The sequence below is a fragment of the Bufo bufo genome, chromosome 1 (assembly GCF_905171765.1).
Source record: "Bufo bufo chromosome 1, aBufBuf1.1, whole genome shotgun sequence".
Classification (NCBI taxonomy): Eukaryota; Metazoa; Chordata; class Amphibia; order Anura; family Bufonidae; genus Bufo; species Bufo bufo.
Window position 1 is genome coordinate 714,191,689 of NC_053389.1, and position 13,690 is coordinate 714,205,378.

General features: G+C 42.5%; 1 protein-coding gene across 2 annotated transcripts in view; it reads left to right on the plus strand.

Annotated features, from left to right (window-relative positions):
* The window catches only part of ANKDD1A (ankyrin repeat and death domain containing 1A), an 82,691-nt gene that overhangs the window by 41,294 nt on the left and 27,707 nt on the right, over positions 1–13,690 (plus strand). For both annotated transcript variants that reach the window (XM_040414262.1, XM_040414263.1), the window contains 3 exons: positions 1,455–1,553; positions 2,192–2,290; positions 4,650–4,754. In XM_040414262.1, coding sequence (XP_040270196.1) covers positions 1,455–1,553; positions 2,192–2,290; positions 4,650–4,754 — 303 coding nt within the window. The remainder of the gene's footprint in view (positions 1–1,454; positions 1,554–2,191; positions 2,291–4,649; positions 4,755–13,690) is intronic.

The window sequence follows — 13,690 nt, forward strand, 5'->3', positions numbered from 1 at the left end:
CACCACAGACTGTCCAGGAGTTGGCAGATGCTTTAGTCCAGGTCTGGGAGGAGATCCCTCAGGAGACCGTCCGCCACCTCATCAGGAGCATGCACAGGCATTGTAGGGAGGTCATACAGGCACGTGGAGGCCACACACACTACTGAGCCTCATTTTGACTTGTTTTAAGGACATTACATCAAAGTTGGATCAGCCTGTAGTGTGTTTTTCCACTTTCATTTTGAGTGTGACTCCAAATCCAGACCTCCATGGGTTGAAAAATTTGATTTCCATTTTTTTATTTTTGTGTGATTTTGTTGTCAGCACATTCAACTATGTAAAGAACAAAGTATTTCAGAAGAATATTTAATTAATTCAGATCTAGGATGTGTTATTTTTGTGTTCCCTTTATTTTTTTGAGCAGTGTATAATACTTCTATATTCTGTATTACACAGATAAGGACATTTATGAATACTGCATTCACTATGGGAACGCATCTGACGTACATGCTTAAGATGGGAATACTCCTTCAATGAAAGGCAGACAATTGTAAATTGCCATTTATAAATGTGAAGGAGCAGGCACTTCCCAGCCAACCATTTATTCATGTCTTAGAAGTGTATTGTTTCATAACCCGTAGATGTCAGTGTTCATAAATCCTGTTGTCCTTGTTGGTAGGGTGGAGCAGGACAACGAAAATTTCTGCAAACACTGTGGAGAAGCATATGAGCCTGAATTGGGTCAAAGTCTCTTCACTTTGACACTTGTTCTTTGGACAAATAATAGAGTTGAAGAGCTCCTCTCTTGAGTGCATGAAATCCGGAACGACTCCTCACGTCTTGTAAAATGTAAATGTACAAATTACAAATGTAAACCTACAGCACTCCACGTACCGTAAAACTTCAATTTATTTGATTGCATTAGAAACAGCAAAGGCAATGTATATAGTGTGGGAAACACAATGCTAACGCCCATCTGATGCGTTTCTGACCCATATGGGCCCTTAATAGATGAGGTAAGACTTGTTGTTCAGGAACGTACAGCAAAAGGTGTGTAGGAACCACAATAAAACAAATATCGCCATTAGTAATTGAAAATCAAATGTGTCCTTTGATTTAGTCTCTTTTGGGAAAGATGTACAGTATCTAACATTAATATAAAGGGGTTGTCCGGGTTCAGAGCAGAACCCAGACATATCCCTGTTTTCACCCAGGCAGGCCCTCTGATGTGAGCATTGGAGCATACCCTTTAATTCTATAAGTTCCTGAACAACTAGTTTTACTCCATCTATGATCAAGGGCCTGTAAGGGTCAGAAACGCGTTGGACGGGTGTTGGCTTTGCACAATGGAAATAAAATAAACGAGAAGTTTTATGGTACCTTGAATCGTTTACACTTGTTATTTGGAGCCTTCTATCTCTAGGCCTCACAGACATTTTATCATGGTCTGTCTGTCTTATTAACTTGTGTTTCAGGTAGACAGGACAGCCCTGCACTGGGCAGCAGGTGCTGGACATGCGCAAGCGGTCAAGCTGCTGTTGGACTATGATGTCCCTATGGACGAGGAAGACTGTGTATGTATCTGGACTGTCTGGTAAACTGCATGGACATTTCATTGACATGTCATTTGTATAAAAACCATTTAATGAACTTATTTATTGCAATGTAAACGCTAGAGATGCCCATACACCTTCACATGGCTATCAGGTGTCCGCTCATTCTGCTGACGGCCGTTCTTTCTATATATGTTTGGTTTGGCTGAGCTTACTTGTGTTTTCAGGAGGGAGAGTGGAATAAGCCTCTCCTAGACACCTCTGGCTGCTTAGCTTCTATGAGAAGAAAGCATCGGAGGTGTTGAAATCCAGCATTCTGAATCCTTTCCTCCCACATCTACTGTCGAAGGAGGGTCCTCACACACCCAGGACACACATTACTTTGGTCTGGGCTCTCTGAAATTGACAGGTTTTCCTGACTTTACTCTTATGTGCATGGGCACCTTATAACCATATGAAAAATAACCAGTATTACAGTTAAAATGTGTTTATTACATACAGGAACCAGTGAGCTCAGACTACATTCGCCAAAAAAATGACGGATGATTAAGACAAAGTTTTGACTGTTCCCCATTGGCCACTCATAAAGGACAACATCCACCCATGTCATAAGATTCCTAACTTCTTTTTTTTTATTTTTTTTTTATCCTGGTCTCTAGTTTGGAATGAATGCTTTACTGCTTGGTGTATGGTTTGGACATCTTAAGGTTCTTCAAGTCCTTGTCAATGCTGGAGCCAAAATCAGCTGTGAAAACAAGGTGAGGTTAGTCCATAAGTGTCTTGTATTCAACAAGTGATGGCCCATTGTGCCTCTGGGACTCCCCTCTGTTCAGTTCTTTATGTCATGCCCTCCACCATCTCCCGTGTGAACTTGGTCGACTTATGGACCTAAATTTACAAACGCATCTGTCTAAAGTGATGCAGAACTGCACAATTTGGTGTAACTAGGGTTTCTACACTTTTCTTAACTTGCTCGAAACGGAGTGGAGCTTTGTGTGAAAGGGGCATGGCCTGTGATGCAGCATTTTGCTCCCAAAAAGACGCCACATCTCTGGCGTAAAATTCTGTCTTTGTAGTAAGCCAACCAGTAGTTGGTATAGGGCTAGACAAGTGTCAATCCCTACACCAAATCTATCATCCAGCCTGAGCCCCTGTGGTGCAGATCTAGACAGACGGTCTAATTTTACACCATCTATAGTATTAGTAAGTATGGGCCATGATATTTTTTTTTTCCTCGAAGTCCAGTTACTATAACTGTACAGGAAGAGATGAGGTGGAGAGGTGGCTGTACATGAATGTGGCTCTCTGAACTGTAGTTTATAGAGTTTGAGACACTTGACTTTGTTGTAACCTCCATGACTACAATGGAGATAGCTGCTTGTATGTGTGGCCACCTTGATGCCTTCTCTCTTCACAGCCAAATGGGGACTACCATTGTCCTGAAAAAATGGAACCTAAACCTGTAAGATACTTGTGGCATATACCCTCCTTATGTCTCAGATGAGAATAACGCCTTACAGGGGTTTTCCAGCTCTTATGGCGGATTTAGATGAGTCAGAAATTGTTTGCGCAATTAATGAAATTATCGCATTTAGCGATTTAAAGCCAGTGACGGATTATAGTGTACAAATTTATTCACGTGATTGTTTACTCGCTTAATTGAGGCTCGTTCTCTGCATTTAGACAGCAACAATATACATAAAACACGCCTGTTTTTAAATCTCCAAAGATCACACAATGTACATTACCGCAATTCAATACTACAAATTTGGGCACATAAAAAACAAATAGATGGTGTCTCAGCGAAACCATATAACACACCTATAAAATACCGTACAATGATGAATTAGTATATAATTCTTTATTAATAAATAGTTAAAAATGGGCAGGCATCTAAAAGGTGGCAGTCACTTACAAAAGGTGGTGATAAAAAACAGAAACCAAGAAAGTGCTATATTGGTAAAAAAAAAAAAAGACATCAAGTAACAAATGTGGTACTATGGTGGACACCTTAACCCCAGAGTAATTGGTTACAACATGGTTCTCCAACAGAAGTATACCGCAGCATAAAAAGTAAAGGCACAAAGTGACAAAAGACAACTGTGTACAGAGCACTCTCTTGAATGTATAAAGTGGAACTCCAGCACCAATTGAAGTCTAATCCAAGGCTCGTCACAGTTCCAGGGTATTTTCAAACCCACGTGGAATCTTGTATAGCAAACGGAAATGGATCCAGCGAGTAATAAAAAAAAATAAAAAAACCCTGCTTGCCATTTGATGCGTTTCGATTGATACCTCGATCTTGATCACAGACATTAAGATGAAGGTATCATTTGAAACGCGTTAGTGGCATAAGGCTGTGCGTCTTTTAAAGCATGTAGAATAAAGCCTGAATTTGTATCACTCGCTGGATCTGTTTTCGTCTGCTGTACAATACTGATCACTTTACAGCTCATGTGTTTTGCCTATAGCTTCCTTATATTTTAATTAGTTATTGTATGGGGTTTATAGGTCACAATTCTACAATGACGAGCGATAATTAATTCATTTGCATTAACTACTTTTCCAGGCGTTGACTGGGCATTTTTCAGTACAGTTGTTTAGTTGGAATTTCTGCTGCACAATTTTCCTCCATCTTGAGTCGTTAGCGTTTAAATTGTAAAAATTATCTAATAGTCTAAATGCTCCATTACTTATTGATGACCTATCCTTCTCAATATCAGGATCATCTGATAATCTGGGGGTGGTCTGACTCCTGCAGTAACTTGCAGGTCATGGATACCGAGGACTCCTGGCTAGAGATGAGCGAACTTCTGTTTGGATTCCGAATTCCGTTGTGGTCCGTGGTAGCGGAATCAATAATGGCCATTATTGATTCCGCTACCACGGACCACAACGGAATTCGGAATCCATATCGAGATCCTCCGCTAACCTGAAGCCGAACTTTAGACGCCGAACTTAAAACAGAAGTTCGCTCATCTCTACTCCTGGCTCAAAGTGCAATGCGAGTGCTGCAACTAAAAAAACTGTAGATGACATGAAACCAGTGTCTCTATCACTACCTTATGGTTGTGTTGTTATCTTGTGTAGTATTCATTTTATGTGTTCAATTTCCAGAATGGGATGAACCTGCTCCACTGTGCAGCACAAAGAGGTCACATTGAAGTCATGCAGTTTATTATGGAGGATCTGGAGGACATCAAGCTAGATAAGACAGATAAGGTAATCCGGACAACCTTACCTAGTCATCATAAAGGTCATGATGTGCAACCAAAGATGATGTGCTTAATATGGTGTAGAGCTCTGTCCAGAGATTCTTCTGTATTCTTTCCTCCTGATTACATCGTTCCTTTTAGTCTGAAGGCTTCAGTAATTTAATTTAAGCCCTAAATGATATCAGTAGGTGTTAGATGCTGCCGTGACGTAGGTGTAATGTCTGTAACATAGATCCTGAGATTTATGTGAGGAGCTTGAGGCGTGTTGCCACTGATTATAGCATTACTTGCTGGTGATGAACATGGTTTAATGGACTTTTTTAATCTCTTCTAACTGGACAAGGTTTATAGCTCTGTTCTTTGAGATCTTCCTTAATACAAGAACTCTATAGAAGGCTGACATTGTAGTGAACGAGAGATGGGTGGAGGTATGTGGACAGTGAATGACATCTCCTGTGGGCACTTTTATTTTTTTTACACAAACTTTTGACATGTCCTCGTGACATGTCAGCAGAGATGATAGGGTCCAGGTGCTGAGACCGTCCTACCCTTCATAAAAGGAGAAGACAGAAGTGCTCAGCTGAGTGTTGTGTCCATATCTGCCCAGCAGTGTACAGATACATAGAAAAGCCATAGACTTTCTATGAATCTGTACATCGCTCGCGCAACTCTGAAGAGAGATGTGCAGCCAAAATACAGATGCTAAAGGAGCATGGTGCTCAGCTGAAGGCTCCTGTCTTCTCGTTTTAGTGAAAAGCCGGGGTCTCAGCATCCAGAACTTCAGCAATCAAAACTTATGATATGTTATGAAGTTTGTGAAAATGATAGGTACTCTTTAACCAGTTCAAGACTGTGCCTTTTCCCTCCCGTCATGACCAGACACTTAAAAAAAAAAAAAAAAAAAAAAAAAAAAAAAGTTAATGCATTTTTTGCAAAAAAATTTTTCCCCGTTAATACATGGGGCTTTTTGTTATGGGGTTACATACAGTTTATTGTCACTACAGACGGGGCTAGAAGCTGATTTGGGGGTAGTGCTCTTGTTCTCTCTCTTATTTTGTCTTTATCATTTGGGCACATTTTAACATTACCTTTTTTGTTTTCATTGCTGATCTCTCCTTTAACTGGGGCTGACATAATATTCCCACTGACATGCATTGCGCAGCTGATCTGTCCATCAGCTCCTACAGTTATCTGGCATACTTTATTTTTATTTTTTTTCACTGGACTCAAGCGGTATCTTATGCCACTGTATATGCAGAGGCAGCCGTTTGAGAGTGTGCAAACGTTCTGATATATACATTTGATGGAAGGTTCTAACATGTTGTTTACAGGGCCTTCCAAAGTGTCGCTGAATTTTCACAAAACTTTTGATATAGCGACCAAAGATTTTGATCGGTGGCGGTCTCGGTGCTGAGATCCCTATCAATTGCTAGATGCAATTAAGCCTGGCACATAGACACTTATTGTCACTGCCTATGGTGTACGCCGTGACACTGTTGCCACGCTTGCTGTTGCCGTTTTGGCATGTTGTGGCAGTGTCGCGGGTTTTGCTGTGTGCGCCGTGACTTGCTTGCCACGCATGCTGTTGCCTGCGGCAACCTGTTGCCTTTTGCTGGTGTGTGCAATTTTCCTTCAGTTGCTTCTTCCTTGTGTTTGGTTAACTTGGGGTTAATGTGTGTTCTTGGTGTAGGTGTGGTCGCTTCGGGCTATTTAGCTTCTGCTGGATGCCTGTAGCTGAGTGTTCCTCCAGGCTTGGTGCGTGCTGGTGGTTCACTGTTCCTGGCTTTACCATCTGTCCAGTGAGGGCCACTCTTGTGGTCATCAAGGTCTTCCCGGTTTCTCCTTCCCATCCTACCCTTTGTTGATTGGTGTGGGTTTTGTCCAGGGTGTATTTATGTCTAGTGTGTTGTGACTGTCTGGTCTATTTATGTAGTTTCCAGCATGTCTGCTAGATATTCCCCTGTTGTATGTTGTACCTCCGTGAGGGGGCTGGTTTCCCTGAGGGGTGAACCATAAGCCTGTATGCAGCACTTCCTGGGGATGCCATGCACTTATCTGCATGGGGGTCCAGGCAGTAACTGGTATGCTGGTTTCCTGTATTCGTTGTTTGTGTTGTGCCCTGTTTGGTGTGTTGGCTCCGGTTCGTATGCACTGATTCCAGTCGTGGTGGCAGCGGCAGGTAAGTGAGTTTTCCGGTGTTCTTACCTGCCGATCCAGTTGCTGCATATGGTCTTTTCCCTTCCACGTGTTACTAGGCAGCTGGAGACTCCAGTTTGTCTGTGTCCCTGGGAAACCGCGGTTGTCCCCTATTCCTGACCCCTATGCCAGGGACTGTCAGGGTCAGCAGGATCCAGGTTCCAGTGCATGAGCCCTCCCACCTTCAGGGTTCGCTCATGCGGTCAGGAGATCAGGGTCAGGATTAGGGCGGCTGTAGGTTGTGGCCTGCTCCCTTCACTGTAGTCTGGCCTAGTAACAGATCCTACTATACGGTGGGGAGTTTCCCCCACTCTCCACCGTGACACTTCTGCAGTGAGGAGAGTGAGTCTATGTGAGTGCTTCTCTATCTTCATCCTAGTGATCAGTGGGGGTCTCAGCACTCAAATCCCCACTGACAAAAACATTTTATATGTTGCTGTGACATGTGAAAAGTTTGTGGGAAAAATCCACTAAATAATTTACCTGCTAATTTACCTTCAGACTTTGACAATATCCCTCACCAGTCTATCCATGGCAATTTCCACAAGAAATCTACAAAAGATGCAGCTTGCTGCAGATTTTTTATTTCCACAACATGGCATCTAATTGATGTGTCTGGGTTTTTCGACTACATGTGGGAATCTGTGATATAGAGAAATCAACCACTTGCCAGCGCTGTTTCTGCAGTCTCATGACTATATTATTAGTGTCTATGCGTACATGCAGAGTACTAGAGCCATGAAGTGGTGATGTCACACAATGCGATTATGGGTGACACATCGCTCGGCCGTATTGTTTGTATGTCACCTTGAGTTTTTGTGACCCAGAGACCACAATAGGTAAGTGCCCACTGCAGATCCACTAGACACATCTGCTTTGTATTCTATGTCCCTTTTATATCTATAGAGTTAGTGTTCAGGTGATGATAGGGGTGCTGATCCTTAGACAGCCTGCAGTCATCTGGACCAGTGTCTGGAATATGACATACGACTTGAAAATGTTACTTGGTCCTTTCAGAACAGTTATATGAAATGTTTTCCATGGTTCCTAACACAGTGGAATTTAGTGCGTAGAAACCGGTCTGTCCAAGGGGTTATTGTTTTATTGTATAAATTTAAAATACGCAAAAGTGCTCATGTTTAACCGATACCCCTACGGAAGTTACTGTGACTGTCGACTAAGCACACACAATTTTATGAGCTCATTGTGGAATGTGGAGTAAGTCAGAGGCCACACTACATTTTTTTCCAGAAGAGTAAAAATACTCCTCTTAACAATTTTATGGAGTATTTTTAGCCAAGGAGGAGTATGAATTTTGCAGTAATTCACATACTGTATATAATGCATAGGCCCACATAACGTTATGAGGCTGATATTTCTGCACGGAAACCATTGCTAGTCTCCCATGCAGAAATAACTGTAGACAATTTTACATTTATCCAACATCATACACTAAACATAAGACCACTGATGCGCAGGGCCCACCTGACGCTGCCATGCGCAGGGCCCACCTGACGCTGCCATGCGCAGGGCCCACCTGACGCTGCCATGCGCAGGGCCCACCTGACGCTGCCATGCGCAGGGCCCACCTGACGCTGCCCTGCGCAGGGCCCACCTGACGCTGCCATGCGCAGGGCCCACCTGACGCTGCCATGCGCAGGGCCCACCTGACGCTGCCATGCGCAGGGCCCACCTGACGCTGCCATGCGCAGGGCCCACCTGACGCTGCCATGCGCAGGGCCCACCTGACGCTGCCATGCGCAGGGCCCACCTGACGCTGCCATGCGCAGGGCCCACCTGACGCTGCCATGCGCAGGGCCCACCTGACGCTGCCATGCGCAGGGCCCACCTGACGCTGCCATGCGCACACAAAAAACTGTACAATAGACTGGTTACACTGACATAGCCCTGCTTCATACACACCTTCCATACATAAAGTACCTCTGCATTCTCCACCAGCACAGTCCTACACTGAGCCTGTGTTCCCCTAACTCCTCCCACACACATGGCTGATCACATGACATCACCACAGGTCCTGTAACCACAATGTAGTGTTTAGTCCAGACCCTGGAGCTGCTCCTGGTGAGAGAGATGTCCGTGAGGGGCGGGGTTTCATGTGTGCCGGACCTGACCGCTTCTGATACGGCGCTCCTGACTAGAAAAAGACCGCGTGTAAAAATATACGCATGAGTCTTTTTCCAGGGAGTAAAATGGCCTGAACAGGCGTCTATGACGTTTGTACAGGCGTTATTGCGACCTCTGGAGTAAGTAATGATTGACTTATATGGACTGTCTAAGGGGATAGGGCGACCTAGGATGCTGAGGTTAAGTATCAATTTTTATATTTATATTTACGCACTTATATAGCGCTGACCTATTCCGCAGCGCTTTACAGACACTAGCATCACTCGCTGTCCCAGTGGAGCTCTCAATCTAAGCTCCCCATCATTATGTCTTTGGAGTGTGGGAAGAAACCGGAGAACCTGGAGGAAACCCACGCAAACACGGGGTAAACATACAAACTTCATGCAGATGTACTCACATGATCGATGTTTACATACTGTACCATGTACGACTGTTTCTTTGCTAGACAATATCTCTTTTTCAGTGAAGGAAGCAAATGAAGCATCTTTATAAGTGGTGACTGTTCATTATGGCGATGAAGTTGAAATTCATCATTTCACAAACTCCCAGACAATACAACGCCCTTGTATTTGCAAAGCCATCAATGGATTGCATGTGCACGCACAGCATTATGTTCCATATTTGTATCTTTGGAGTCACTTAAACATTGAGACAGTCGTTGTCGACTTTCTAAATTAGTTGGAGATTGTCAAATCGTGTGCATTAACGTGTACGTCCGCTGTTCCTCGCTGCACATTGCCTGCTGTACCTGTCCGGTCTATTGTTTCCGTCTTCATCTTAAAGCGGAATTATTTGCTTCTCCTGCTTTCTGCTGTTGAAAGAGAAGAGACTTACCCCTGACTATAAATATAGATGGGTCTAGATTACATTGGTTACACCCATATGTCAAGTGTTTGCTAAGAAGCGCAGTGCTCCCTCAAGTCTCAATATTAATTTGTTCCGGGATGACCATTGTATTTAAAGAAAAATAAGCAGATAATTGAAGTCCTTGCATATAAGTCAGGGATAGATCCTGGAAGCTGTAAATCACTTTCTATGGTGAGGACACAAGCTTCTTTAGGGCCCAGTACAATACATACCGTGTACCAGTACAGGTGATTTACCAGAGAAATGGCCATGTTGATTGGTTGGATCTGAGTCTAAGGCATTGTACATTCAGTCTAGTTTGAACTTAAGATGGCCCAGGAAAGAACTTTGTAAGGCCTGTTTCACACTGTCGGTATGAGTTCCAGCAGATATTTTGCACAGGTTTTTCCCCAAATAAAACTATAAAACGAAGGAAAAAATTAGCTAGAAAACATTAGAACGCCCTATGTGTCATGTAAAACGGTCAACAAATAAACAATTACTACTGTCAAACCACCATGTGAACTAAATTCCAAAAAAGTATCATTAAGGCCTTTTCAGGTCTGGTTCTGAAAGGGTTAACAGCACGGCACCAGTCACACAGATATAACCTATAACTGGGGGCAGGTGGCGGTAATAACTAATGAGCACTCTCCCCACTAGTAATGGAAAGTCCATACTGGTTACTGCAGGGCACTGGTTACACAGATATAACCTATAACTGGGGGCAGGTGGCAGTAATATCTAATGAGCGCTCTCCCCACTAGTAATGGAAAGTCTGCACTGGTTACTGCAGGGCACTGGTTACACAGATATAACCTATAACTGGGGGCAGGAGGCGATAATAACCAGTGAGCGATCTCCCCACAAACGAGCGCTGAGATGATTTTCAATGGGGGCAGGCATGGAGTAGGAATGTGATGTGTGTACAGCACTGCCCCCTATTGGGCTGGCACTATGTAAGGATGAAGGAATCTTCGCATAATAGTTTTTATCGACCCCATTCTTTTATCAGTAATCCAGAACATGGCGTCTGTCAGTAAGCAAAATAAACTTTTCCATTTGTGAAGGTGTCCAAGTAGATTTCCCTGTACAGCTAAAAGTTTCTGATCCTAAGGGTCTCATCTAATGTAAAACATGTTAGTTTAGCCATAGGGGACAATGCTGGAACGTTAATGAAAGTAGAGCTTGCCTTTGGTTGACTTAAAGGGAACCTGTCACCAGTTTTATGGTGTCCTAACTAAGGGCAACATAAATAAGTGACTGATTCTCTTAGCAAAATGCTGGGTCACTTTCTTTAATTGACCCAGTCAATCTGCCAACATCTTGTATTGAAAAGCTCCAGCTGATAATGATGAGTCCTGAATATTCATGATCCCCTGACTCTCCCCGCCTACCTGCTGCTGAATGACAGTTTTTTTTTCCATATAAATCAGCAGCAGGTGGGCAGGGGAGTGGCTATAGCTCTGAATTAAATATACGCTGGACTCCAATCAGCTCATTAGCATGCAGCATCTTTGTGTGTATATTATGAGGTAACCATCTGTCACACCAGTAAGTAAATACATCTAAGGTACTTTTTAGTAGTTAATGATTGTATATAATTAGTTAGATTAAAATCAAATATCCACATGACAGGTTCCCTTTAAGGTTGGTAGCTGCAGGGTTCTGTACTTGTTGGCAGTCATAGCCGTGTTCACTGGAGCCAGGGGCGCTCTGATACCTCTCATCACTTCATATTACGTCTGATTATAATATTGCTAAGTGCATGATAGAGAAGCCTATATACTGCGTCTGTGTGACTGGGAAAACTGGTGACAGTAGATGACATTACTCCAATCAGTCATCAAGGTAACCTGGTAGTTTCCGTGTCACACGTCGGGGGTTATCACGTACACATTGTGTTCTTTTCCTATACATACAGATCTTGCAAAGTTTTCTGTGTAGATTATTTTAGTTTCTTCCTGGTAGAAAAGAATCTGTTAGCATGTTTTGTGTGGCCTATGATACACATAGACACGGTGACAATGGTATGTGTTTGTGTTTACACAATACAGAATGTGAACAATAGAAATGTAGGTCACATATAACAAGGACGTTTAGTTAAAGGGGTTTTCCTCGACGTTCATACTGATTACCTGTCCTCAGGATAGGTAATCAGTATCTGATCGGTGGGGGTCCGACACCCAGCACCCCTGGCGATCAGCTGTATGAGAAGGCACCAGCACTTGCAGTAGTGCCACGGCCTTCTCACAGCTTCTCCTGGGCCAGAGACGACGCGTTTATCTGTCCTGTGACCTAGGCGTAGCTTAGCCCCATAGAAGTGAATATGTCTGAGCACGATACCAAGTACAGCCACTATACAATGTACGGCGCTCTGCTTGGCCTAAAAGCTTGATTGGCTGGGGTCCCAGGAGTCGGACCCTCACCGATCACATATTGATAACCGATCATCAATATATAATATACCTATTTTTTTTTTTTTTCACTAGTTCTTTAAGGGGGTTGTCCAATCTGGGTGATTATGGCTTATCCCTGAATCCCACCTCTGGGACCTACTCCTATCTTAACCCTTTCGTGACCAAGGGTCATTGATGCCCTAATGTCCAGGTCAAAATTTACAAATCTGACATGCGTCACTTTATGTGGTAATAGCTTTGGAACACTTTTACTTATCCAAACCATTCTGAGATTGTTTTCTCGTGACATATTGTACTTCATGATAGTCATATATTTGAGTCAATATATTTCACCTTTATTTATGAAAAAATCCAAAATGTACCCAAAATTTTGAAAAATTCACAATTTTACAAATTTCAATTTCTCTGCTTCTAAAACAGAAAGTCATATCTAATAAAATATTTATTACTTAACATTTCCCATATGTCTACTTTATGTTGGCATCATTTTGGAAATGTCATTTTATTTTTTTAGGACGTTAGAAGGCTTAGAAGTTTAGAAGCAATTCTTAAAATTTTTAAGAAAATTTCCAAAACCCACTTTATAAGGACCAGTTCAGGTCTGAAGTCACTTTGTGGGGCCTACATAGTGGATACCCCCATAAATGACCCCATTGCAAAAACTACACCCCTCAAGTTACTCAAAACTGATTTTACAAACTTTTTTAACCCTTTAGGTGTTCCACAAGAATTAAAGGAAAATGGAGATTAAATTTCTAAATTTCACATTTTTGGCAGATTTTCCATTTTATTGCATTTTTTTATTTAACACATTGAGGGTTAACAGCCAAACAAAACTCAATATTTATTACCCTGATTCTGCGGTTTACAGAAACACCCCACATGTGGTCGTAAACTGCTGTACGGGCACACGGCAGGGCGCAGAAGGAAAGGAATGCCATACGGTTTTTGGAAGGCAGATTTTGCTGGATTGGTTTTCTGAACGCCATATGTTTTTTATTTTTCTGCCGATCGTCTTGTGCAAGGGCTCGTTTTTTGCAGAAAGTGTTGAGGTTTTAATTGGTACCATTTTTGGGTACATAGGATTTTTTGATCATTCATTATTACACTTTATATGGCAAGGTGACCAAAAAATTGGCTGTTTTGGAACAGCTTTCATTTATTTATTTTTACAGCGTTCATCTGAGGAGTTAGGTCATGTGATAGTTTTATAGAGAAGATCGTTACGGACGTGGCAATACCTAATATGTATACTTTTTCTTATTTATTTAAGTTTTACACAATAATAGCATTTCTGAAACCAAAAAAATTATGTTTTAGTGTCTCCATAGTCTGA